Source organism: Juglans microcarpa x Juglans regia, chromosome 8D (assembly GCF_004785595.1).
Source record: "Juglans microcarpa x Juglans regia isolate MS1-56 chromosome 8D, Jm3101_v1.0, whole genome shotgun sequence".
Taxonomy (NCBI): Eukaryota; Viridiplantae; Streptophyta; class Magnoliopsida; order Fagales; family Juglandaceae; genus Juglans; species Juglans microcarpa x Juglans regia.
The window spans coordinates 32527483-32555099 of NC_054608.1; the positions used below are offsets into that span (position 1 = coordinate 32527483).

Sequence of the window (27617 nt, forward strand, 5' to 3'; positions counted from 1 at the left end):
CGTGATAGACATCGTGTCATGTGTGAGGGGCCATGGTCCTTTGATAGGAACCTTGTTCTTCTAAAGGAGATGGCATGCGTTAGGTAGGTGTCCAAAATTCAAATAAGTGAAGCCTTGTTATGGATTAGATTGTTGGATATGCCACTACTGGCTATGAATGAAAGAGTAGGAAGGTTGATTGGTGGTGCAATTGGATTTGTAGACGAAGTGGATGTTGAACAAGGTGAGATTGCGTGGGGGGAATACATGAATGTGTGAAGGTTCGACTGGATATTACTCAGCCATTTATGCGTGGCAAGATGATCAACTTGGGAACTTTTGGTTCATGTTGGGTGCAATTTGCTTATGAGAGACTGATGAATTTTTGTTATGTGTGTGGCAAATTGGGACATAACCACAAGGAATGCAAACTGAAGTAACCTCATCATGATGTACTGAAGGAAGAGAACTTGCCATTTGGTCCATGGCTGCGTGCGGGTGGTGCCATGGGACAAAGGAGGGACTACAAATCTCAGAAAGCACCTGTTGACCAGAATTCCTCCCCGGTCTGTTCGACAGAATTAGATTGGAAGGCTGCAAACATTACAGCGGATGACTGGGAGAAGTCAGGGAGTAAATGCCATATGCATGAACCAGATTGCATGAGAACCAGCATGCATACGTGAGTCCTGCTGACCACAGGGGGTTGGTGATTTAGAGACTGATATAGCCCAACCAATGAGGCCTATGATTTCCAAAAGAGGTAGGAAATGGAAACACAACAAGATCATTCCTTCAGACACATATGCCATTGTACAGTCCAACTGAGGCAAAAGGCAAAAGGCAAAAAGGAAGTCACCTGAGCCTGAGCAAGTTGATAACCAGAAGAAGAGAAAGATCTAGAGAAGGGGAGTGCAAAGGTTGCATATGAAACACAAACACCAATGGTGGAGACTGTTGATCAGCCCCGCCGACAACTATGAAAACTATAAGTTGGAACTCACATGGGCTTGGGAACCCACGTGGAGTTCAAGCTCTTCTTGACTTGGTCAGGAAGGAAGTTCCTATGATACTGTTCTTGTAGGAAACTAAGTTACTTGCGAAGAAGATGGAATTCATTAGAATGAAGTTAGGTTTCAAGAGTTGTTTTGCAGTAAGATGTGATGGAAGAAGTGGTGGATTAGCAATTATGTGGTAGAGAGAGGTCCAACTTAGTATCAAAAGCTACTCAAAGAATCATATTGATGCAATAATTCATGATGAGGAGAGTGACAGGGAGGCACTTTACAGGTGTGTATGAGAATCCTGGAATTGAACTTAGGAGTGAGACATGGAACACAGTCAAGTCACTAAGGGGCTTGGATTCTAAAGCATGGTTAGTTTGTGGAGATTTTAATGAGATCTTATGCAAGCAGGATAAAAAGGGAGGAAGGGAGAGGCCTGAGAGACAAATGAGGGAATTCAGACAGTTTATTGATGACTACACTTTGATTGGTTTGGGATTTGAGGGACCTCAATTTACTTGGTGTAATAAGAGGGAGATGTAGACTATAATCAGTGAAAGAATTGACATATACTTGCAAATAATAGTTGGCTTCAAATGTAGCCAGATGCTCGTGTGTTGCATGGGCTGGTAGCTCATTCAGACCATTTGCCAATAATTCTCAGTATTAGCCACGATAGGAGACTAAGCAAGAAGAAGATATTTCGATTTGAAGCTATGTGGACTGAAGATAATGCTTGTGAAGGAGTAGTTGCAGATGCATGGAATGATAGAACTGATGGAATGCCTATGCCAAACATTATCTATAGACTTGGTGCTTGTTCTTAAAGGTTGGCAGATTGGAATCAGATAAATTTTGGAAATGTCCAAAAGAGAATCAAACAAGCTCGTGAACACCTGAAACATGTGCAAAATATTGACCCCTACTATGCTAATTTGGCTACTCATCAAGAGGCTAGGAATGATCTACAATGTTGGCTGGAGAGAGAAGAAATACTATGGAAACAAAGAGCTAAAGCACTTTGGTTGAAGGAGGGAGATCGGAATACTAGGTTTTTTTCACCATAAGGCTTCTCAAAGAAGAACAAAGAATTGAATTAAGAGCTTGAAGGATGAGGAGGGGGTCTGGCAGTTTGAAGAAGGTAGAGATCATGTGACTCTGTCTTATTTTCATACCCTATTTACTACTGCACCTCAATCTAGTAGTATGGAATTCCTTAATGACATGACTAGCAGAGTTACTGAGGAGATGAATCAGGAGCTTTTGAGTGAATTCAAGAGGGAAGAAGTGAATGCAGCCTTGGATCAAATGCATCCCACTAAGGCCCTTAGACCTGATGGTATGTCCCTTATGTTCTTCCAACAATATTGACATATTGTTGGTGATGCTGTTACAGATGCTGTGTTGCAGGCTCTACAAAGTGGTACAATTTCATCCTCCCTTAACCACACATATATTAATTTGATCCCCAAGAAAAAGAGGCATGAGAAAATCAATAAATTTAGGCCTATTAGCTTATGTAATGTTGTGTATATATTGATTTCCAAGGTGCTTGCTAATAGGCTCAAAATTATTCTTAATGTTGTTGTATCTAGCTCCCAAAGTGCTTTTGTCCCTGGTAGACGAATCAGCGACAATGTGCTTGTTGCATATGAAATGATTCATTTTCTGAGAAACATGAGGCAAGGAAATGAGGGATAAATGTCTATCAAATTAGACATAAGTAAGGCTTATGATAGACTTGAATAGGGCTATATGGAGGCTGTGATGGGTAGAATGGGCTTTCATTCTAGATGGGTTCAATTGGTGATTATGTGTATTAAAACTGTGCCTTTTTCAGTTTTAATAAATGGGGAGCCTAAGGGACCAATAATTCCTTCTCGAGGTATAAGGCAAGGGGACCCCTTGTCCCCATATCTCTTCTTGTTATGCACTAATGGTCTCATAACTTTATTGAAACAAGCAGAAGCATCAAAGCAAGTGTCTGGTATCAAAGTCTGCAGAGGGGCACCAAGAATTTCTCATCTACTGTTTGCAGATGACAACATATTATTCTATAAAGCCAACAGTGCTGAAAATCAAAAAATACAGCATCTACTTGGTCAGAATGAGGAGGCTTCAGGGCAAAAGGTGAATAAAGATAAAACTACTATGATCTTTAGTAAAAATGTGGATTCAGAGGAGTAGAAGGAGTTGATTGATTTTTAGGGTGTGCAACACTTCCAGCAGTATGAGAAGTACTTGGGATTACCTCCATTAGTTGGTAGAGCCAGAACAAAGGCATTTTCTGACATTAAGCATAAAGTCTGGGCAAAGTTGCAGAGTTGGAAGGGGAAAATACTATTCACAAGGAGGAAATGAGGTACTAATTAAAGCTATTGCTCTTGCAATACCAACATACTCTATGAGCTGTTTTAAATTTCCTAGTAGCTTCTGCCATGAACTAGAGCAAATATGACACATTTTTGGTGGAGTCAGAGAAAGAGGAACACAAAATTCATTGGCTTAGTTGGGCAAAGATGTGTGAGCATAAGCAGGCTGGAGGTATGGGTTTTAAGGACCATTGAACTTTTAATGATGCTCTCTTAGCCAAGCAAGGTTGGAGAATTATGCAAAAGCCATCTAACTTACTACACCAGGTGTTTAAAGCAAGGTATTTCCCTAAAGTCTCTTTTCTGGAGTCCAAGCTAGGCTATAACCCCAGCTTTGTATGGAATGGTATATGGGAGACTAAACAATACTTGGCTATGGGATGCAAATGGAGAGTTGGGTCAGGATAGTCCATCAAGGTATGGAATGATAACTAGAAACCTGGCGATCCAAATCTAGCTATTCATGTGAATTCTGCACCAACCTGTGATGATGATGCAACAATTGATAGTTTAATTGGCCCTCAATCACACTGGTGGGATGTTGAGAAGGTAAGAACTTTGCTACCTGTACAAGTAGCCAATGAAGTCCTGAAAATTATTCTCAGTCCAAGCAACCCTGCAGAGGACAGTTTAATGTCAAAAGTTCTTATCAAGTGTTCAAAGAGGCTAAGAAAAACAGGATGGAGGGTGAGGGATCGAGGAATATGGCTATACAGAAACTATGGAAACGCTAATGGAACATGGATCTGGCAAACAAAATCAAGATTTTTGCCTCGAAAGCCTGCAAAGAAAGTTTACCAACTAAGCATAATTTGATGAAGAAACAGGTAATACATGAAAAATTATGACTGTTTTGCAAAACTAAAGTGGAGGATGTTGCTTTGTCTCTGCCCTTCATTAAGAGAAGCTTGGGAAAGACATCTTCCTATTCTTCTCTCAGCAGGGTTACCAAGAATATATGGGGATATTGCAGGTTACTTAAGTGGTCTAAGGCCCAGTTTGTATTCGCAAGTCATCTCAACTCATTTCAACTCATCTCAACTCATCTCACTACTATTCATTATTATTCATCAACTTTAACTCACAAATCTCACTACTATTCACAACCCATCTCACTACTATTCACAACCCATCTCAACTCATCTTCGAATCCAAACGATACCTAAATGAAAAGGAGAAACTGGAGTTGTTCTTGATTTCATGGAGTTGTTGGTACAGGTGCAACTCAGCTACATTTGAAGATAAGTGCATACTTATTGAGCATGCTATTAGTCATGCCATGGAAGTACAGAAGGCATACAAGGAAACAAGAGGTCAACCCCAAAAATTGGTGAGGCACCATTGCAAATGGGAGTACCCTCCTCTAGGAGTGTTCAAATTGAATGTTGATGGGGCTATATTTCGAAACCAACATTGTGCTAGTAGTGGGGCTATTTTGAGAGATTGTAAAGGTGAAGTTCTAATGGCAGTTAGTAAAAAGGAAAAAAAAAATCAGTGATGCCGCAAGAATTGAGATGCTTGCAATCTTCATAGGCTTGCAGTTGAGTGTCCATCTGGGTATTCATCATCTCATAGTCGAGAGTGATGCATTAACCTTTGTATAAGAACTGCAAAAATCAGAACCGTTTATGGCCTTGGTTGGAAATGTCATTAAGGATACCAAGGAGCTTATGCAATGTTTCCAGAGTTGTGAAGTTAGACATGTTAGTAGAAATTGCAATGAAGCTACACATAATCTTGCAAGGTATGCCTGGAATGTTAGTGATATTAGCTTGTGGTGGGGATCTTTCCCTAATGTAATTGCTCCAGTCATTTGGGCTGAGAATTTAATGTAATGCTTATATCTATTAATGAAAGTGTTGTAATCTCTTGTCTTAATTATTGTTGGTATTAAAAATTATTATGGGATTTTTCTCTCATTTACATTATTTTTCAGTTGTAAGGGGATGTTGGAATTTCTCACTTTTGCACTAGTTTATAGCTTGTGAATATATGCTAAAAATTCCCTCCCTTGCACTTAATTACACCTTGTGAATGCTTGCTCAAAGTTTTTCCATGTGATCTGGTCTTCATCATGTAATTGTTTTTGGACTTCTTATTTTTGTATTGCTTTATAACTTGTACTTGCCTACTGAAAATTTTGCCATTGGACTATGATTTATATGTGTAAACAAGATTTTGTAATATTGTTAGATTTTGAGTTAAATGGCTTTATGTGGGTGTGTGCATGTCATGACCCCAAGACGAGATGGGACATTATTTCAATAGACCTCCTTTGATCACTCGAGAGTGCATAGTACTGAGTGACTGTAACAACCCGATCCCTCAGGATATGAATTGTCACTCACTTATTACATAAAGCCAGGCAAGAGACTTGCATTCTTACAACTGAAACTGAATAATTAAACTGACTGATAAAAATATTACAAATTCAAGCTGACTGAACTGAAAATGCTAATTTCATTATTTGATTCTTCTAAACTTGGCCCGCTTGCTCGTACTGAACATCATCCTGACTTGTGTGGAGTTTTTTAGAAAACAGGAATAAACTAAAATGAGTTGAAGACTCAGTAGATAGCACATCATACCGTAATCATAACATAACTTATTATAGACTTAATTTTTGAAAGGACTCTTCAAGCATACATACATCATTCACATATTCTCATAGCATGTCTATCCATATTAACATGAGCATAAATATACATAATCATGAGAAACATGTAACGTGAATGCATGAACAACTTGTTTGTCTTGTAATTTACTTATCATATGGTGAACCACACTTGAGTCCATGGTACCTCATAACTTATCATGTCGTGAAATACGCTTGAGTTCTTATTTCACTTAACTTGCATAACATGGAGTGAAACACGCTTAAGTTTATGTTTCACTTAACTTGCATAACATGGAGAAAAACACACTTAAGTCCATGTTTCACTTAACTTGTATAACTTGTACATGGAGTGAAACACGCTTGAGTCCGTGTTTCCTTAAGCATCTTGTCTTTCCTAATGCATGAAAATTTTATTGATTTCATGAACTTTCTAGCCTGGCATCTTCTTATACATGTCATTTTCTTGTACATGGCATAGCATAGCATAACATGACATATTCTTGTACATGACACATTCTTGTACATGGCATGGCATAGCATAACATGACACATCCTTATACATGGCATTTTCTTGTGCATGGCATTTTTTTGTACATGGCATAGCATACATAACATGACCTATCATGATCTAAACATTTCATGACATTTCATGGCATGCATGATCTGGCTATTTTATTACATGTCATACTTGACTTAAATTGCTATATGAACATTTCATGGCTTCCATGTGATTTTAGTAACGTTCAATCCACCAAACAACAATTTCATTCATACAAGCATAATATCATAATTTATCAAGGATTGTGAAAGGAATCTAACCTTGACTTGGCTCATAGCGTAGCATAGATAACCATCATAAGTACATCGTATTTTCATGCACAATTAAACCATTTGCATATGCATGCATTTATATGATCATATTATTTACCTTCGTGATTTTCAACTTGCAATACGTCACCTATAAGAGGTATTAAACATCACTAAACTATCTGATAACGTGTCTTAACACTCTGCTGATTTAATAATAACAAGTTTCATACAAAAATATTAAAACATAAATATCATATAATTAAACATACTATAATTTATAAATACTTTGGATACTTAAAATTGTAATATAATTTAAGTCATGAGAAACTCCTCTTAAAATAGATTTATTTTCTTATACTTAACATAATTATTAAACTTTACAAGAACTCTAATAATACTCGTATTATTTGAGTATTCTTAACAAATGTCTTTATTTTCAAATACTATCTTTAATAAGGTAATTATAATAAAATCTATTTATTCAAGGATTTAATATTTAAAAGATAGATTAAACCGAATAATATTTTATGTAACATAAGTTATAAATGCATATTTAAAATAAATTTAATAAAATATTATCAACACCAATATAATTTATCTAAAAATATTATGTGTACCAATATAAATCCTTAAGACTTATTTATTTAAAATAGAATAACAACTCAACTAAAAACACAATATGTAGCCCACGTAAAAACACCATTCCACACATTCTGAAAATATTACACAACTAAGGACATAAGTGTAATTAATCATACACTTACACTAGGTTAACAAAGACAACTGTTTTTTTTTTTTTTAAACAAAATCAATTTGTATTTATATGTAATCAACATTGTTCATACATTCCTTATCCTTTTCTATACTTTCTGAAATACAACTTGATATATCTTCCATCCAAACTTTCTCAAACTCTAAACTAATAGCCATCTTTGCTAAAATGTGAGCCACTTCATTCGAGTTTTTGTTGACAAATTGCACCTTCCAGTTTCGGTACTATTGCAACATCTGTTTTGCATCTTGGACTATGCTTCCATAAGCAGGGTAGTCCTCACTCTCCTCATTTACAGCCTTCACAATAGTATATGCATCACCTTTGAAGACCTCTCTATTGAAACCAAGATCTCTGCCTAGTTCCATAGCTTTCCAGAGGGCCATACATTCTGCTATAGCTAGTTGCTGCACATACTTCTTCTGATCACAACAGGCTGTTAGAACTTCTCCCCATTCATCCCTTATCACTACTCCTATCCCCATCTTTCTTTGTTTTAGGTTGAGAGTTGCATCCCAATTAGCCTTTACATAGCCCTCACTTGGAGTCTTCCACCTTTGTTGCTTATCTACAGGGTTGCTTGATGCCTTGTTTAAATCCATATTCTGAGCTGCCTGAAAATTCCTTATTTCATCTCTTGCTAAAACAAACTGATTTCTTCTTAGCCATAATCCCCTCATAATCATAGCCACCACCTCTATTTCCTTCTTGGTCAGCTTCTGCATCATTTTTCAATCAAAGTCAACAAGTTGTCTTCTGCAATGCTCCATTTTTTTAATTCTGAACAAAGACTATCTACATATCATTGGCAGCAGAACACTGCCAAAGCACATGTATGGTAGAGATTCCACCTCATGTTTATAAATGGGGCATAAGTCACTATCCACTAACTTCTTAGACATCAAATTGCTCCTCGTGGCAAGGAAATTGTTTCCAGCTTTCCATAAAAACAGTTTTGTTTTCTCTAGTATATGCAACTCCCAAATCCTGACCCACCTTTGATCATCATCATACTTCTTCAAAGTTTCCTCTCTTAATCTCTTCTTTCTCTCCATCTCCAGGTAGTAAGCACTTCTCACCGAAAATAGACCCTTCTTAGAAGGTCCCCACACAATTTTATCACTAGAGTTCAGTTTACTCAGGGGCAAACTCAGGATTTGTTCCATTTCCTCGAACCCAAATATCTCCCTTATTAATGTCTCATTCCATTCCCTGCTATCCTACACAATTAGTTCCTCCACCCTTGCATTCTCATTCAGTGTTGAAACAAGAGCCTGTACACAAAAGGAAGATTGATTGTAAGCCATTTGTCCCCCCATATTTTTATATTTTTTCCATCCCCCACCCTCCATCTCATCCCTTCTTTCAATTCTAATGGCTTCCACACACTCTTCGAAATCAAAGAGGGTCTACCACCCAACTTAGCATGTAAAAAGGAATTATCTCTAAAATACTTATGTTTAAAGATTCGAGCTACTAACCTCCACCCCTGCTTTGCAAGCAAAGCCAGATTAAAACATTCCACATTCCTAAAACCAAGACATATTTTCTACTTCTGTTGCCCCAGTGTCTCCCAGCTACACTAGTGAACCCTTTGTTGGTATTTTGATTACTCCACCAAAACTTAGCTAGTATACTGTTCGGGGTCCTTGCAAAGTTTTTTTGGGAGCAAAAAGACACTCATTGCATAGGTTGGAACAGCTTGTAACACTACCTTAATTAGCACCTCCTTCCCTGCTGCTGACAGAAAGGAATTCTTCCAATTGTTTACCTTCCTCCATACTCTTTCCTTTAACCCTCTGAATGTTTATACTTGGATCTTCCCACCATAGGGGGCAACCCGAGATACTTTTCATAAGATCCAACCATCACTACCCCCACCAACATCCCTTATCTTATTCTTGTCAATCGAGCTGGTATTTGAGCTATAGAAAATAGTAGATTTTTCTTGATTCAGGACTTGCCCAGAAGCAGCCTCATAAACCTGCAACATTGATTGAATCTTCTTCCATTCCTCTACTTTGGCCCTCCCAAATAGCACACAATCATCTATAAATAGCAAATGATTCACTATACAACCTCCCCTAGCCACATTCACCCCCTTGTATCCCCTTGCATGTTAGAAAAAATGAGGAGAGTAGATAAACCTTCAGCACAGAGAATAGAAAGATAGGGAGATAGTGGGTCTCGTTGTCTTAATCCTCTTGAAAGAAAAAATACAGGGCTAGGCTGACCATTGACAAGAACTGAGTAGATTACTAAGCTAACACACCTCAAAATCATCTCTACCCATCGAGAACAGAAGCCAACTTTTTCATGACAGACTCAAGAAAAAACTATTATATCCTGTCATAAGTTTTTAACATATCAAGTTTAATAGTCATACTACCTACTCTCCCCCTTTTTCTTTCCTTCATCGAGTGTAACAACTCATAAGCAACCATAATGTTATCCGTTTTCAATCTCCTAGGAATGAAAGCACTCTAGTTGGGAGAAATGATAACATCTAAATTTCTTTTCATTCTATTGGCCAACACTTAAGACATGATCTTGTAGGCCACATTACACAAGCTAATGGGCCTATATTCATTGACCCTAGCAGGACTTTCCACTTTAGGAATGAGGGCAATGAAAGTATGATTAATAAAGGGATCAAAGGGAATACCATTTAGCCAAGAAAGCACAGCCGTACAAACTTCATCACCAATAATATTCCAATGCTTTTGGTAAAAATATGCCCCAAATCCATCTGGTCTAGGGGACTTTAATGGAGCCATCTGGTTGATGGCTTCTTCAGCCTCCACTCTGTTGAAAGGCTTTAAAAGCCCTTCATTCATCTCCATAGTGACACGAGGCTCCATTTTCAGCAAACAAGATCAATTTCTGCCTACCCTGGCTTGGTAGAGGTAAAAATCTTTCCAAAATAGGCATTAAAAGCTCCTTCCACATCCTCTTTTTCAACCAGCTTCTGCCTTGTTCATCCCTTACCTCACATATCTTATTTTTGGCTCTCATTTGGTTGGCACAGCTATGGAAGAATTTAGTGTTTTTATCCCCTAGATGGTACCAATTTTGCTTTGCCCTTTGTCTCCACATTAAGTCTTCCTTTTCTAAAAAACTCCCCACCTCCCTTTGAATCATTTTTATTTCTTCCACATTGTTACAATTTTCACCCTCCTGTAATCTCTTCAACAGTTTAGTTTTTTTTTTCCAAATCCCTTCCCTTCCCTGCTCTATTTTGTTTGCACCATTTGAGTAATGCCTTCTTACCATCTTCAAGGTTGCTTTTCAGGTTGGAGACCCCCCAACCCTTACATCACCCTTATGCCATACCCTTTTTAGTACCTCAGAACACTCCTCCTCTAAAGCCCAACTGGCCTTGTATCTAAAAACTCTCCTTCTTCCCTCCCTTTCAAAGAATTGACTCATGCACAACAACAATGGTCTATGGTCCGAGCATCTAGCCACCATAACCTCCACCCAACCTTTCTGAAATAAACTCTTCCACCTTGAGTTCACAATTGCCCTATCAAGCCTTTCTTTGGTGAAAGTTTCATCTACATGCTTATTACTCCACGTATACTTATCACATTTCCACCCCAAATCATAAAGTCCTCCATCTTCCAGAATAGCTCTGAAAGTTTCCATTTGGCTCTCTTGTCTCTGCCTCCCTCCTACTTTCTCATCATGTGACACAACTTTATTAAAATCACCAATTACACACTACCCCACATTCCCATTAGGTTTCAGAGATTAGAAAAAATTCCAGGAATCAACTCTCTTACTAGCATCTAGTTCCCTATAATAACCTATCAACATCCATCTTTCCTTCCCACCCTCATATGTGACCCACATGCTAATGTGCCTTTGAGAATAGTTGGTCACTTCAGCAATTACATTATGATCCCAAAACATTATCAATCCCCTTTTTCTACCAACAGGTTCCACCACAAAAAAACCATCACACTTCAGCCTTTTTTTTCATTCTTTCACATTTTCTTTTATTCATTAACGGCTTATTATCCTTCACCATATGGTAAAGGTCTTGAACTGTCCAAGGGTTTCCAAGCCCTAGGCAGTTTCAACTATGTGTTTTCATTGTAACAGGTGGGGTTGTTAAACAGCCACCACCCTCCCATTTGTTGACTCATCTTAGCTCTCACAACACTATTTTTTCCCTCGTTTCCCCCTTTCCCTTCCTCTGTGATCCTTTTTTCTTTCCCTTGAGTACTCAGTTCACTCTTCTCCACCTTGCTCCCCACTTCCCTAGCTTTCCTCTTCCAAAGACCCCTTTTCTTCCCCACCTCTTTCACTGTCACTGTATCCGATATGTTCTTCCCCTCCAGTAAGCACTCCTCAACATTTTCCACCACAGCCACAACATCAATGCCCTCGATAGGATTATCTTCCTTTTCATTTTCCCTAACTTTCACCCCAAAATTGACTTGCTCATCAGATCTCTCAGAATCAACATCCTTTTTCCCTTCCTTTTTATTTTCCCCACTTGAAACCTCCCTCACATTTCCCTCCACAACATTAATGATCTCCTCTTCCCTCTCCCTCACCATAATGGGATCTTTCCACCCTACATTCCTCCCATTTTCCTCATTCTGTTTTGAATATACTTCCCTCATCTTCCCTCTTCCCACTGCTCTAAGCCACACACCAAATTTTTCCCCACCATCAATCTCTTTTTTCTCACATTTACCCTTTCCATGTACTATACATCCACAAGTAAAGCAGAAGTAAGGGAGCTTTTCACACCTTAGTGGGATCCAGCAGTTCTTATCCATAACTCGCTCATTAACAAAGACAACTTAAAAACAGTACAAATGGACCGAAACATGCATGTGGCGGCTAACTTACCATGGAAGAAGACCAAACCGAAGAGTCCATGGAAGAAGGAGAGACACATGAAGGAGCTGGATGCCCGATGATGGCTAGACGATAGTGGCACTGCGCAGGAGGGAGTTATGTCATGCATGGGCATTTCTAGCATCTCTTAAGGTTGACGGCATGCTGGACATCGTCGACTGCACAAGGCATCGAGGGGAAGAGACTTGGTGGAGCTAGTCGATGTCACTGGACATCACTGCCATGATTGATGGCAGTTACAAGATCGAAAGCTAAAAGGGAAGGCTACTACGTTTTCAGGTGGCTGGAACATAGGAGAATTTGTGGGGTTACTTGTTTCAGCTTGCATGGGAAGCTTGTTTTCTGATGGTGCAAGGCTGGCAGCGAGAGAGATCTTGGTGTGGTTTCTGAATGGTATGATGAACCCACAGCGTCACTATCTCAGCACCACCATGGCGGTCCTGGATGAACCCACCATCTTTGTCATTGCCTCTGAATTTCTTAATGGTATGATGCTATGTCCTCTGAATTTAAAGCTTTAACTCAAACGAAGACCTGGACCTTGGTTCCTCCGAACCCTATTTTTAATGTTGTTGGCTGTTGTTGGGTCTATAAGACCAAATTGAATTCTGATGGATCTTTTGCTAGACGGAAAGCCTGTTTAGTAGCAAAAGGATACCACCAACAGTTTGGTTTACACTATGGTGCGACCTTTAGCCCAGTTGTTAAGGCCACTACCATTCGCCTAGTCATATCTGTTGTTGTGAACCATGGCTAGCCTCTACGCCAAATAGATATCCAGAATGCGTTTTTGTATGGAGAGCTTACTGACACTGTCTTTATGCAGTACCCTCAAGGCTTCATTGATAAACAATATCCCAATTATGTGTGCAAACCTAACAAGGCCATCTATGGTCTTAAACAGGCACCTAGAGCCTGGTTTGCCCAATTGAATGCCTGGCTCACTGATTATAGTTTTTCTGCTTCACGTGATGATCCATCTCTATTCATCTTGAACTCTGGTGACTTACATATGTTTCTTTTGATTTATGTTGATGACATGCTTATTACTTCTTCCATACATGCTGCTATAGACAATCTGATTTCTGCTCTGGCCAGAGCCTTTCCTGTAAAGGATCTAGGCCAATTATCTTACTTCCTTGGGATTGAAATTGATTACTTGATTTCTGGTATTTTCCTATCTCAAAGGAAGTATATCAAAGATCTCTTGGAAAGAAGTAACATGCTTAATGCTAAGCCAATGACCTCACCTATGGCAGCTTCTCTCAAGCTGTCACAATTCGATGGTCCTGAATTTACTGACTCCACACTGTTTCGAAGCATTGTAGGGGGCTTACAGTATTTATCAATAACTAGGCCTGACATTGCTTTTTCAGTAAATAAAGTATGTCAATTCATGCATTGCGCCAAAGTATCACACTGGTCAGCCGTGAAGAGGATTCTTAGATACCTCAAGTCCACCATAAACTATGGCATGCTCTTCAAATCTTCTTCAAGTCTTACCTTGCAGGCTTATACAGATGCAGATTGGGCAGGATGCCCAGATGACAGATGCTCTACTTTAGCCTTTTGCATTTTTCTTGGCAAGCACCTCATATCCTGGAGCTCAAAGAAACAAAAGACAGTGGCCAGATCGAGCACAGAAGCCGAATACAAATCGCTTGTCACCACAGCTGTAGAGTTGATCTGGATACAAACTCTTCTCCGAGAACTTGGTCTTTTTTTGTTTGATGCCACCTACTCTCTAGTACAATAACATCGGGGCGACATAGTTATCTGCCAATCCTATCTACCACTCAAGAACAAAGCACTTAGACATAGACTTCCATTTTGTATGTGATCGGGTGGCTGCAAATAGTCTTAAAGTCTCCTTTTGTTCTTCCAAAGATCAAATAGCTGATGTACTTACTAAGCCTATTGTTTCTGAGCGGTTTTCTGTACTTAGATCGAGTCTCACAGTGGTTGATACCCCTATGGACTTGAGGGGGCATATTAACCATAGAGTTTTGCTACACAACCTCCACCACACTCTATACTCCACATTATTTTAATTTTAATATTTTTTAATTTTTTTTTAAAATTTTTTTTGAGTTTATTCTTTTTAAATTATTTTAAATTTTCTATTTATTATTCATATAATAAGTATTTAATAAAAGAAAAAAAATTAAAATTAAAAAAAAAATGTGGAGTGTTGGAGGTTGTGAAGATTTTTTGTTAACCATATACCCTTTATACCCTCTGTTGTAACGTAGTCTAGAATATTCTCTTATTTTCTTGTATTTTCCTATTTTAGATATTCTTTGTAACAGTGTATAAATATACACTAACTTGATAATGAATAGTAGAGAAAACCATTCAGGAAACCTTCTCTCTTAAGAAAATAGAGTTGATGGGTTGGAAGTTGGTTGGCACGATGGCTATCATATGGTGCCTAAGCATACAGATGGCACCATGCAAGGTTGAGAAGCAGATTCGTTTTTGGTGTATGAAAACAAAATAGAGTTGTGTAGTGCAGTGGCTTCATGAAGAAAATTAAAGAATCGAGAGGCGAGAGAGAGAGAGAGAGAAACGAAGAGAATCCTAGGGATTAGATGAGAGAGTGGTTGTTCCTAACCTGTGTAGGAGTAAAATGTGCAGGAGATGAGGAAGGATTTTGGGAGAGAAAAGGGCCGTGTTGGACAGTTGGTGAAAGAAGACAAAAACAATGGACACAAAGTGCCATAGAATTAGGACAAGAATCATGCTTAAATTCTATAGGAAAACACTATGGGTCCAATGGAGAGAAAATCACAAGGGTTTGGCGCCGAAGGAAAATAATTCAAAAGAGAAACATAATTTAAAATAAATAATAGTTCAAATTAATTAATTAATTAATTAATAAAACACTTTAAAGGTTATGGGTGTTATAAATGAGTGACATTGCATGTGTTGTCGCTATGCAATCTAGAGATATTCAAGCCCATCTAGAGATATTCAGGCCAATCCAGCACTCTTAGCTCGTTCGAAAGATATGTAGGTCCAGTTGAGAAGCGTGCATTGTGATTTATAAATAATCTGAGTTGAAGCCTTTTAATCTCCTTAAATGCCTTAGGATTCAACTATACTGTCTTTTCCGAGCAAGTCTATCAATATGCCTTCAATTTGGTTTGTTGCCTAATGAGAGTATGTATAAATGTGCCGTCAAGAGGAAAGAATAAAGTACTATATAGTTTCACAACACTACGACATTTTGATGGAGAAAACTTGTCTTTGTAAATGAGCTTCCTCAAAAATTTGTTTTAGAAAAACTCCTAGGTAGGATCACTTGAGAAAAAAAGCTAAATGTAAAATTAAAAGGACATTATATAGTGAATCTTACCGTATTTTCTTCAAGTACGTAACGAACATTTTTATAAAACAGCCTATTATATCTGCCAAATTCCTTGGAATCTTCTTCTCTGTCAATTTCTCTACACATTTCTTGAAGTAGGTCATGCACGGCAAAGTTGTCCCTTTTTGCCCTTTTTCTCTCTACGAGCAATTAGGGCTACTCTTGGTGCACGTCCTCATATCAAGCTGCATGGCAGCCACTGACGACAGCACAGGTCGGCCTTCCTTTGCCGACCTGGTTGCTGTTGTCTCACAGCCCATCCCCGAGATGGTGCTGGCGCCCCGTGCTCCGAAGGTTGTTAATGGTGAAGTTTACTTTTAGTTTTCCACAAAAGAAATTGCTCAATCTGCAGAACCATTTTGCTATTCAGTTGTCCTCAAGTTCTTGAAGCAGCGACCTTCATTGGATGCCATCCGAGCCTTCATTGATAGCCGTTGGGGTCTTTCAGCCACGCCGACTGTTTCTTCAATGTGGAGGCCTCGTAAATTTTTTGTGCGTACGGCTAATGAAACCAATTTCTCCAAAGCTTTGTTGCGGGATTTTTGTGAGATTAATGAGATTTTCTATCGGGCTTTTCACTGGACTCAAGAATTTAACGAGGACAACAAGCCTTCTCGGGTACCGGTATGGATTTCTCTTCTGAGTCCTCCTCCTAATTATTATCGTGAAGCTTTTTTTAATGTTCTTATGGCTCCTATTGGTACATTCATACGTCGGGATAATCTGACTCGTTGTGCTAAAAGAATAGACAGTGCAAGGTTGTGTGTGTGGAAGTTGATGCTGCCAAGGAACCTTTGACCCATTTCTGGATTGGGGCATTGGGATTGCCTACTAGCAGGAAACAAGAGGTTGCTTATGAAACTCTCCCTGCCTATTGTTGGAAGTGTCGGATGCAAGGCCATAACTTTCAGACTTGTAGAACAGATAAACCTGATAAGTTTGGGAAATCATGGGGATGGAGGAAAGGGCAGAAACCAATTGCCGAAGAGGTTGCGGAACTTGTTACAGACCCTGCTGTTCAAACGTGTATTACAGTCCCTACGGAAGCTACTCAGTCGGACCTCATGGGTGGCACTCTGTTACCCTCAGAGAAAGAAGGTGCTACGGACCTTATTACGGAACCTGCGGTGGTGCAGTCTGATTCTGCTGGTCAGTATCAGTTGAATCCAAAAAAAGAAATTGCAATGGAACCAGATACGGAAGCGAGCATCCCAGCTATTGCCGTGGACTCTGTTACAGAATTTGTGTTGGGGGAATCATCTATGGCTGGTTGTTCAAGACAGAGAATGGACCCACTGTGTATGGCTAAAGAGGGGGTGGATCCTCCTGATTTACTGATTGAGGTTTGGCATGAGGAGCTAGGTGCAGAGGAGCCTGCTGATGAGCCAGTCGAAGAGCATATGATTCTGGATGCGATTGTATGGGAGCCGAAACCAGATTTACATCCTAAGGTATTCTTGTAGAATAAAGATTATCTTACTGAGTCTGAGATCAATGAAGGTAAAAAGAAGTATAAGAAAAAGACCTTTGTTAAAATTAGAAGCTCTTCCCGGGTTCTTGTCGATCTTCAAACCCCTCTCAATGATTGAGCCTATTTTTGTATGGAATATTAGAGGGGTTGGTACCTCTAAAGGAAGATTAAAACAGTTGATTGGGAAATTGAAGCCGAAAATTGTTGCTATTTTGGAACCTTTTCAAAACCTTGATGTTGCTTGTAGGATGGCACGAGTTCTGAAATTTGATAATATTATTTCAAATGAGGCTGGGGGTGGGGTGGGGTGGGGAATTTGGATTTTTTGGGATAGTACTCTTGAGGTGAAATTTATTTCCATGAGAGTTGGCGAAGGAGCTGAGAAGTTTTTGTTTACAGTGATCTATGCCAAATGTACTATGGCCGAGAGGCGCTACATATGGGATGATCTTAGTATTAATAATTTGGGTTTAGACCCTTGTGTTTTTGTTAGTGATTTTAATATTATCCGTAGTGATTCTGAACGGCATGCTGGTAGCCCTCGTCCTTTTATGGCTATGGAGGATTTTAATAACTGGATGCACCAAGGAGGTTTGATGGAAATGGCTATGAAAAGGAGTGCTTATTCTCGGTGCAATGGGCAATCTGGCCTCGCCCATTCTTGGGCACGCCTCGATCGTGTTCTTATGGATGTCTCCTTTCTCTCTTTATTTCCAGATGCTACTTCGGACCATGCGCCCATGGTTATTTAGTTCAAGAAGGATCCTTTCTCTTATGGCCCAGCACCTTTTTGGTTCCAATAGATGTGGGTGGATCATCATAGTTTTCTGGAGTGTGTTCGGACTGCTTGAGCTTCTCGGGTGGGTGGTACGGCTATTCAGTTTTTGGTTATGAAATTAAAGCGGATAAGGTGGCATTGAGGGAGTGGATTAAAAGGGACTTTGGTCATACTTTGGGCCATATTGATGCCCTTGAAAAATAGGTTGAGGAGATTTGTATCTTCAGACCTGGCAACTCGGAGGCGTCGGGAAGAGGCTCGGTTGGCCCAAATGGCCAAGTTAAAATGCCAGGTTCATGGTGACCGGAACTCAAAATTTTTTCATGCTTGCCTAGCCAACAAGAGGCGAAAGCATGTGATGGAAATGCGTTCGAATTATGTGGTGTTTGAGACTCCAGAAAGCATCCACCAAGGTGCGGTGGATTTTTTTTCTTCTCTTCTCCAGGAGGAGTCATCTGCAGAGCAACCTATTCTTGAGCATTTAATTGATCCTATCATTTCTGCGAAGGAGAATTCCTCCCTCATTTGTGCGCCTACGGTAGATGAAGTCTTTGATGCCTTGTCTTCCATACCGTCTCATAGCACCCCTGGTCCTGATGGCTTTGGTTCGAGATTTTACAAGAGCGGTTGGGAGGTAGTTAAAATTGATGTGTGGAATGCAGTCTTGGAATTCTTTACGTCCAAGCATCTTCCAAGATTTTTTACGGCTTCATATTTGGTTTAAGTTCCGTCCAATTAGCGTTTGCTCTGTTTTTTACGAAATTTGCTCCAAGATTATTGTGAATCGCTTGACAGGTCTCTTGCCTTGCCTTATTTCTTTGGAGCAAGGAGCCTTTATTCCTGGCAGAAGTATCTTTGAAAACATTAGCCTCACTCAGAAACTGGTTCACTCTATTAATAAAAAAAAAATCATGGCGGAAATATTATGCTGAAAGTGGATATGGCAAAAGCATATGACCGCATGGACGAGAATTATTTGATGAAGGTCATGCTGCATTTCGTCTTTTCTCCCTAATTCTGTGACCTGATCCATTTTTGTATTTCAAGCCCCTGGTACTCAGTTATGATGAATGGTACAGTTAAAGGCTTATTCCCTGGAGGCTGAGGTCTTTGTCAAGGTGATCCTCTATCACCTTATTTGTTTATTATTCAGCAAGAGGTCCTTTCCAGGATGATTACTCGTAGTGTGGCAGAAAACAAATTAGACCACTTTCATCAGGCTCGAGGTACGCCTATTATTTCTCATTTGATGTATGCTGATGATGTGGCTATTTTTTCTAATGGGAGTCAGAGGTCGGTTAGAGTGCTTTAGAAAATCTTAAACCAATATGAATGGTGGTTGGGCCAATCTATAACAAAAATAATTCTACTTTGTATTGCTTGGACAAAATTTCCCTTACTCGTAAGCGGAGCCTATTACGACTAACCGGCTTCATGGAAGGAACTTTTCCTTTTCAATATCTAAGGGTGCCAATTATTTTGGGGCATCTAAAGCAGTCACATCTTGAAGGCATGGTGAATAAAGTGAGGCAAAAAATCAGTGGCTAGAAGATGCAGCTTCTTTCTACGGGGGGAGACTTGCTCTGTTAAAGCATGTTATATCAATGTTATATCAAGTATGGTCCTTCACCTTTTAGTTGTTTTACAGGTCCCCCAAGTTACTATCAACACAAACCATTGGTTGATGAGCTCTTTCTTTTGGGGAGAGTCAAATGGGAGAGATAAAAAGAAATGGGTGGCTTGGAAACATACTTGTTGTTCGGTGGAAGAAGGGGGACTTGGTTTGTGACACCTCCAGGACACTCAGACAGCCTTACATATGCGGTTTGCTTGGAATCTTCCCCAAGGTAATTCACTATCGGCTAATGTTTTCAAAGCTACGTATGTTGGACTGAAACCTTGATTCTTAATAGATGATACTAAAGGGTCACGATTTTGGAAAATGATTACAAATTGCATTCCTTCGCTGTTGAATAATTCTAAATGGAAGATTAGAGAAGGAGATATTTTTTTCTGGTATGACAAATGGAGGGATAATGGTCCTTTAATTAATGGTATGCAATTAGTGGGTGAACCTTTTCTCAAAGTTAAAGAGTGTAGGTTGTCAGATAGTTGGGATGTGGAACTTCTTGAGAACTTAGTTGGCCAGGAAAATGTTGATAATATTTTGGCCTCTTTATCCGGGAATAATTCAGGTAAAGATGTTTTGGATTGGACTCAAACAGAGACAGGTATGTTCTCTACTAAATCTGCATGGCATTGTATTAGAATAAGAGGTTCCTCTCTTGATTGGCATTCTTGGATTTGGCATAAAAGTATTCCTTTAAAAATGCCTATTCATTTTTGGAAGGCTTGGCATATGGCCTTGAGTGTGGATGATAGACTGCGATGTATTGGAATTCTCCTTGTTTCCAAATGTGATTATTGTAATGCAAGCCATTATGAAGACCTTAATCATGTTCTCTTTAAGCGTGAATTTTCTCAAAAAGTCTCGTTCTTTTTTGGAACCCTTTTTGGGATCCCCTTTGGTAGGTCATGGAAATATAATGTCTCGACTTGGTTAAGGCGTGCTAGCTCTTCCTCCCAAGTGGGTTTTATAGTTTGTATTATTCCTATCATTGTTACTTGACATCTTTGGAGGAGAAGGTGTCTAGCTAGAATGGAGGGAAAACTGGAATCTCATGAAGTTGTTGTTCAATTGATCTATATGTGGATCGGTTCCCTATGCCATGCAGCAAAGAATTCCATTAAATTGTCCCATTTTGATGGCATGATCATGGAGACCTTGCGGATTAAGCCGATTGCTCCAAAAGCTAGAAGTTGCAAAGTGGTTAAATGGCATAAACCTCCGCGTGGGTGGTTCAAGTTGAACATGGATGGTAGTAGTCTTGGAAATTCGGGCTCTTATGGCATTGGTGGTGTTATTAGTAATGATCTGGGTCGGTTGGTTCAGGCTTTTGCCTCTCCTACTGGTCTAGGCTCTAACAAGAAGGCAGAGCTTCTAGCTCTTTTAGAGGTTTTAGGCTTTGCAAATCTTTAAACATTCCAAATGTGATAGTAGAGATTGATTCGATGGTGGTTGTTTCTTGGTGGAATAGAGGGTGTTGTGGTGTATGGTACCTGAAGGATTTTTTGGAATAGTTTGTTGCATTGACTGATCTTATAAATTGCCGTTTTTAGCATGTTTTTCGTGAAGGTAATAAAGTGGCTGATTGGTTAGCCAAGGAAGGTGCCTTAGGCGCAGATTGGATTTACTCTAATAATTTTCACATGCCCCGGATTCTTAATGGTCTGATCCGTTTGGACTACTTGGAGCTTCCCTCGCTAAAGTGCTCGTAGTCTTTTCTTTGCTTTTGTTTATCTTGTTCGGTTCATAGGCTTGTTTAGTTGATTATTTGGTTTTTGGTCTTTTTGGGTTTTTTCTCCCATAGGCCTTGATTGTTACCACGGTATTCATCTCCCATAAGTGAAGACTTTATCAATAAATTTTGGAAGGGGTCACTATTGAACATGTGACTACCCGTTCTTTAAAAAAAAAAAAAAAGTCATGCACCCGCCAATTTGTCATACTCATCAATAGTTGTTAGACATTTATCAATAAGCCTTTCAATACTAAAATTTGGATAGAAACAAGAACTGTCTAGAATTTTTATTGCCTTCTTTGAAAAAACATGCAATGTCAAGGAAAATATATATCTTGCATTAATCCAATCCATCGAAGCATATCCCAAGTACTTTTGAATATCTTCACTAGAATTCTCTTGTTTTTCCAATAAGAAATATCTTGACCACATTTGAGCCTACCACTTCTAAAGTGAGTGGAAGGCCCAGCCTAGCATAGTACTTGTTTTGTTTGTTCCACAAAATCATCATTTGGTTTGTCACTTCCATGCATTACGACTAAAGATTCAAAGAGCTTCATTATAATCCAATTCCTTCAACCCCTCTCAATGATTGAGCCTATTTTTGTATGGAATATTAGAGGGGTTGGTACCTCTAAAGGAAGATTAAAACAATTGATTGGGAAATTGAAGCCGAAAATTGTTGCTATTTTGGAACCTTTTCAAAACCTTGATGTTGCTTGTTGGATGGCACGAGTTCTGAAATTTGATAATATTATTTCAAATGAGGCTGGGGTGGGGGTGGGGGGGGGGGATTTGGATTTTTTGGGATAGTACTCTTGAGGTGAATTTGGTTAGAATGGGAATGCAATTTATTTCCATGAGAGTTGGCAAAGGAGCTAAGAAGTTTTTGCTTACAATGATCTATGCCAAATGTATTATGGCCGAGAGGCGCTACCTGTGGGATTATCTCAGTGTTAATAATTTGGGTTTAGACCCTTGTGTTTTTGTTGGTGATTTTAATATTATCCGTAGTGACTCGGAATGGCGTGGAGGTAGGCCTGGTCCTATTATGGCAATGGGTAATCTGGCCTCACCCGTTCTTGGGCACTCCTCGATCGTGTTCTTATGGATGTCTCCTTTCTCTCTTTATTTCCAGATGCTACTTGTTCATACCTGCAGAGCTCTACTTCGAACCATGCGCCCATGCTTATTGAGTTCAAGAAGGATCCTTTCTCTTATGGCCCAGCTTCTTTTCGGTTCCAACAGATGTAGGTGGATCATTATAGTTTTCTGGAGTGTGTTCGGATTGCTCGAGCTTCTCGGGCGAGTGGTTCGGCTATTCAGACTTTGGTTATGAAATTAAAGTGGACCAAGATGGCATTGAGAGAGTGGAATAAAAGGGTCTTTGGTCATACTTTGGGCCATATTGATGCCCTTGAAAAATAGGTTGAGGACATTGAGCAAAAGCTTCAATTAAATTGGGAGGAAGATTTGGGGAGGGAGCTGCATTTGGTATCTTCGGACCTGGCAACTTGGAGGCGCCGAGAAGAGACTCGGTTGGCCCAAATGGCCAAGTTAAAATGCCAGGTTCATGGTGATCGGAACTCAAAATTTTTTCATGCTTGCCTAGCCAACAAGAGGCAAAAGCATGTGATGGAAATGCATTCAAATGATGTGGTGTTTGAGACTCCGAAAAGCATCCACCAAGGTGTGATGGATTTTTTTTCTTCTCTTCTCCAGGGGAAGCCGCTGGCAGAGTAGCCTATTCTTGAGCATTTAATTGCTCCTATCATTTCTGTGGAGGAGAATGCCTCCCCCATTCTTGCACCTACGGTAGATGAAGTCTTTGATGCCTTGTCTTCCATACCGTCTCATAGCACCCCTGGTCCTGATGGCTTTGGTTCGGGATTTTACAAGAGCTATTGGGAGGTGGTTAAAATTGATGTGTGGAATACAGTCATGGAATTCTTTAAGTCCAAGCATCTTCCAAAATTCTTTCCAGCTTCATATTTGGTTTTAATACCAAAGGTGGACTCGCCTACATGTTTTGATAAGTTCCGTCCAATTAGCATTTGCTCTTTTTTTACAAAATTTGCTCCAAGATTATTGTGAATCGCTTGACAGGCCTCTTGCCTTGCCTGATTACTTTAGAGCAAGGAGCCTTTATTCCTAGCAAAAGTATCTTTGAAAACATTAGCCTCACTCATGAACTAGTTCACTCTATTAATAAAAAAAATCATGGCGGAAATATTATGCTGAAAGTGGATATGGCAAAAGCTTATGACCGCGTGGATTGGAATTATTTGATGAAGGTCATGATGCGTTTTGGCTTTTCTCCCCAGTTCTATGACCTAATCCATTTTTGTATTTCACGCCCCTGGTACTTGGTTATGATGAACGGTACAGTTAAAGGCTTCTTCCCGAGAGTTTGAGATCTTCGTCAAGGTGATCCTTTGTCACCTTATTTATTTATTATTCAGCAAGAGGTCCTTTCCAGGATGATTACTCGTAGTGTGGCAGAGAACAAATCTGGCCACTTTCATCAGGCTCGAGGTATGCCTATTATTTCTCATTCGACGTATGCTGATGATGTGGTTATTTTTTCTAATGGGAGTCAGAGGTTGGTTAGAGTGCTAAAGAAAATCCTAAATCAATATGAACGATGGTCAGGCCAGTCTATTAACAAAAATAAGTTTGCTTTGTATTGCTCGGACAAAATTCCCCTTACTCGTAAGCGAAGCCTATTACGACGAACTGGCTTCATGGAAGGAACTTTTCTTTTCAATATCTAGGGGTGCCCATTATTTTGGGGCGTCTAAACCAATCACATCTTAAAGGCATGGTGAATAAAGTGAGGCAAAAAATCAGTGGCTGGAAGATGTAGCTTCTTTCTACAGGAGGTAGACTTGTTCTGTTAAAGCATGTTATATCAAGCATGGCCCTTCACCTTTTTGCTGTTTTACAAGTCCCCCAAACTATCTATCAACAAGATCCACAGGTTGATGAGCTCTTTCTTTTGGGGAGAGTCGAATGGGAGAGATAAAAAGAAATGGGTGGCTTAGAAACATACTTGTTGTCTGGTGGAAGAAGGGGGACTTGGTTTGTGACACCTCCACGACACTCAAACAGCCTTACATATGTGGTTTGCTTGGAATCTTCTCCAAGGTAATTCACTATCGGCTAGTTTTTTCAAAGCTAAGTATGTTGGACTGAAACCTTGGTTCTTAATAGATGCTACTAAAGGGTCACGATTTTGGAAAATGGTTGCAAATTGCATTCCTTCACTATTGAATAATTCTAAATGGAAGATTAGAGAAGGAGATTTTTTTTTTTTCTGGTATGACAAATGGAGGGACAATGGTCATTTAATTAATGGTATGCAATTAGTGGGTGAACCTTTTTTCAAAGTTAAAGAGTGTAGGTTGTCGGATAGTTGGGATATGGAACTTCTTGAGAACTTAGTCGGCCAGGAAAATGTTGATGATATTTTGGCCTTTTTATTCGGGAATAATTCAGGTAAAGATGTTCCAGTTTGTACTCAAATGGAGACATGTATGTTCTCTACTAAATCTGCATGGCATTGTATTAGAATAAGAGGTTCCTCTCTTGATTGGCATTCTTGGATTTGGCATAAAAGTATTCCTTTAAAAATGTCTATTCATTTTTGGAAGGCTTGGATATGGCCTTGAGTGTGGATGATAGACTGCGCTGTATTGGCATTCTTCTTGTTTCCAAATGTGATTGTTGTAATGCAGGCCATTATGAAGACCTTAATCATGTTCTCTTTAAGGGTGAATTTTCTTAAAAAGTCTGGTTCTTTTTTGGAACCCTTTTGGGATCCCCCTTGGTAGGTCGTGGAAATATAATGTCTCGAATTGGTTAAGGCGTGCTAACTCTTCCTCCCAGGTGGGATTTATAGTTGGTATTATTCCTATCATTGTTACGTGGCGTCTTTGGAGGAGAAGGTGTCTAGCTAAAATGGAGGGAAAATCGGAATCTCATGAAGCTGTTGTTCAATTGATATGTGTGTGGATCGGTTCCCAATGCCATGCGGCAAAGAATCCCATTAGATTGTCCCGTTTTGATGGCATGATCATGGACACCCTGCGGATTAAGCCGATTGCTCCAAAAGCTAGAAGTTGCAAAGTGGTTAAATGGCATAAACCTTCGCCTGGGTGGTTCAAGTTGAACATGGATGGTAGTAGTCTTGGAAATTCGGGCTCTTGTGGCATTGGTGGTGTTATTCGTAATGATCTGGGTCGGTTGGTTCAGGCTTTTGCCTCTCCTATTGGTCTAGGCTCTAACAAGAAAGCAGAGCTTCTAGCGCTTTTAGAGGTTTGAGGCTTTGCAAATCTTTAAACATTCCAAATGTGATAGTAGAGATTGATTCGATGGTGGTTATTTCTTGGTGGAATAGAGGGCGTTGTGGTGTATGGTACCTAAAGGATTTTTGGGAATAGTTTGTTGCATTGACTGATCTTATAAATTGCCGTTTTTAGCATGTTTTTCGTGAAGGTAATAAAGTGGCTGATTGGTTAGCCAAGGAAGGTGCCTCAGGCGTAGATTTGATTTACTCTAATAATTTTCACATGCCCCGAATTCTTAGGGGTCTGATCCGTTTGGACTACTTGGGGCTTCCCTCGTTATGGTGCTCGTAGTCTTTTCTTTGCTTTTGTTTATCTTGTTCAATTCATAGGCTTGTTTAGTTGATTATTTGGTTTTTGGTCTTTTTGGGTTTTTTTCTCCCATGGGCCTTGATTGTTACCACGGTATTCCTCCGCCATAAGTGATGACTTTATTAATAAATTTGGGAGAGGGTCATTATTGGACATGTGTCTACCAGTTCTTTAAAAAAAAAAGTCATGCACTGCCAATTTGTCATACTCATCAATAGTTGTTAGACGTTTATCAATAAGCCTTTCAATACTAAAATTTGGATAGAAACAAGAACTGTCTAGAATTTTAGTGACAAGAACTGTCTAGAATTTGTATTGCCTTCTTTGAAAAAACATGCAAGGTCAAGGAAAATATATCTCTTGCATTAATCCAATCCATCGAAGCATATCCCAAGTACTTTTGAATATCTTCACTGGAATTCTCTTGTGTTTTTCCAATAAGAAATATCTTGACCACATTTGAGCCTACCACTTCTAAAGTGAGTAGATCGGAAGACCCTAGCCTAGCATAGTACCTGTTTTGTTTGTTCCACAAAATCATCATTTGGTTTGTCACAGCTTCCATGCATTACGACTAAAGATTCAAAGAGCTTCATTATAATCCAATTCCTTTAGATTATATGCCAAATCGATATTATTCTTCAAAGTTAGTAAACGTTGATCTCTTATTGTTATTGACGATTCTGCTTCCTTTATCACATTGATTCCTCTATCAATATTGCCAACTTTGAAGATTGAGTCACCTAGGTTTGCTGAAAGAATTGTTTCTTGTAATTGGAAGAGACAGTCCTTTTGTTTTGAAGTTTTCCTAACGTCAGCAAGAAAACAACTGCTCTTAAACCAATGAGCAATGAGATTATATATATATATATATATCGTTTTTGCAATAGTACTTGTATTCCCAATCCTACCAACACCAAATATTCCTACCATGTGAGTCATTCATCTCATACCTAAAAGCATATTGATATTTTCTACACGAGACATTCCTACCAAATGCTGAGGAATATGTAAGTTTATAATTAATTAAGCGCCTACTTTACCGGCTATTTTGTTGCATTGTCGAAATCAATTTTCCCTTGCACGTGTTAATTTATTGGTTGTAAAATTAATATATTGTCGAAAGCGCCGACTTTAAGGCCTCCTTCTACCTTTACACCTGTTTGTCATACTTGAACTCGTCTTCATATTCAGAAAATGCTTTTGCAAAACTCTTTCTTTGTACTATCGATGGATCCAATTTGTAGAACACTGGTAAGAATATTGTTTGTTGTTTGATATCTTCCTTTAAACTCTAGGATTCTCATCAGCTCATCCATGCACAAAGTGGATGATACCTCATTGTGATTCAATTTCTTCATAATATATGTCCTATATACATTATACTTACTTAGTAAATGTTTATCTGTTGTTATATATATATATATATATGATGATGATGATTTGAATTCCTAAACCATACCAATCAAATCTTTCACATACTTAATTTCTTTTTAGTGGCTCGAATGATCCACATCATCAAGAACTAAAAGAAATTTTTTTTGTACAT

The 27617-nt window shown here is 39.1% G+C and overlaps 3 protein-coding genes across 4 annotated transcripts in view; 1 reads left to right on the forward strand and 2 right to left on the reverse strand.

Annotated features, from left to right (window-relative positions):
• The window catches only part of LOC121242831 (TMV resistance protein N-like), a 68292-nt gene that overhangs the window by 33334 nt on the left and 7341 nt on the right, over window positions 1–27617 (reverse strand). The gene's annotated exons all lie outside the window — the stretch shown is intronic.
• On the reverse strand, window positions 7779–8282 carry LOC121242438. The gene has a single exon (XM_041140293.1). The coding sequence runs from the start codon at window positions 8280–8282 to the stop codon at window positions 7779–7781; it is 504 nt and encodes a 167-aa protein (XP_040996227.1).
• LOC121242439 (uncharacterized mitochondrial protein AtMg00810-like) lies at window positions 12422–14185 on the forward strand. Its single transcript, XM_041140294.1, has 3 exons — window positions 12422–12493; window positions 12666–12915; window positions 13203–14185. The coding sequence occupies exons 1-3, from the start codon at window positions 12422–12424 to the stop codon at window positions 14183–14185; spliced, it is 1305 nt and encodes a 434-aa protein (XP_040996228.1).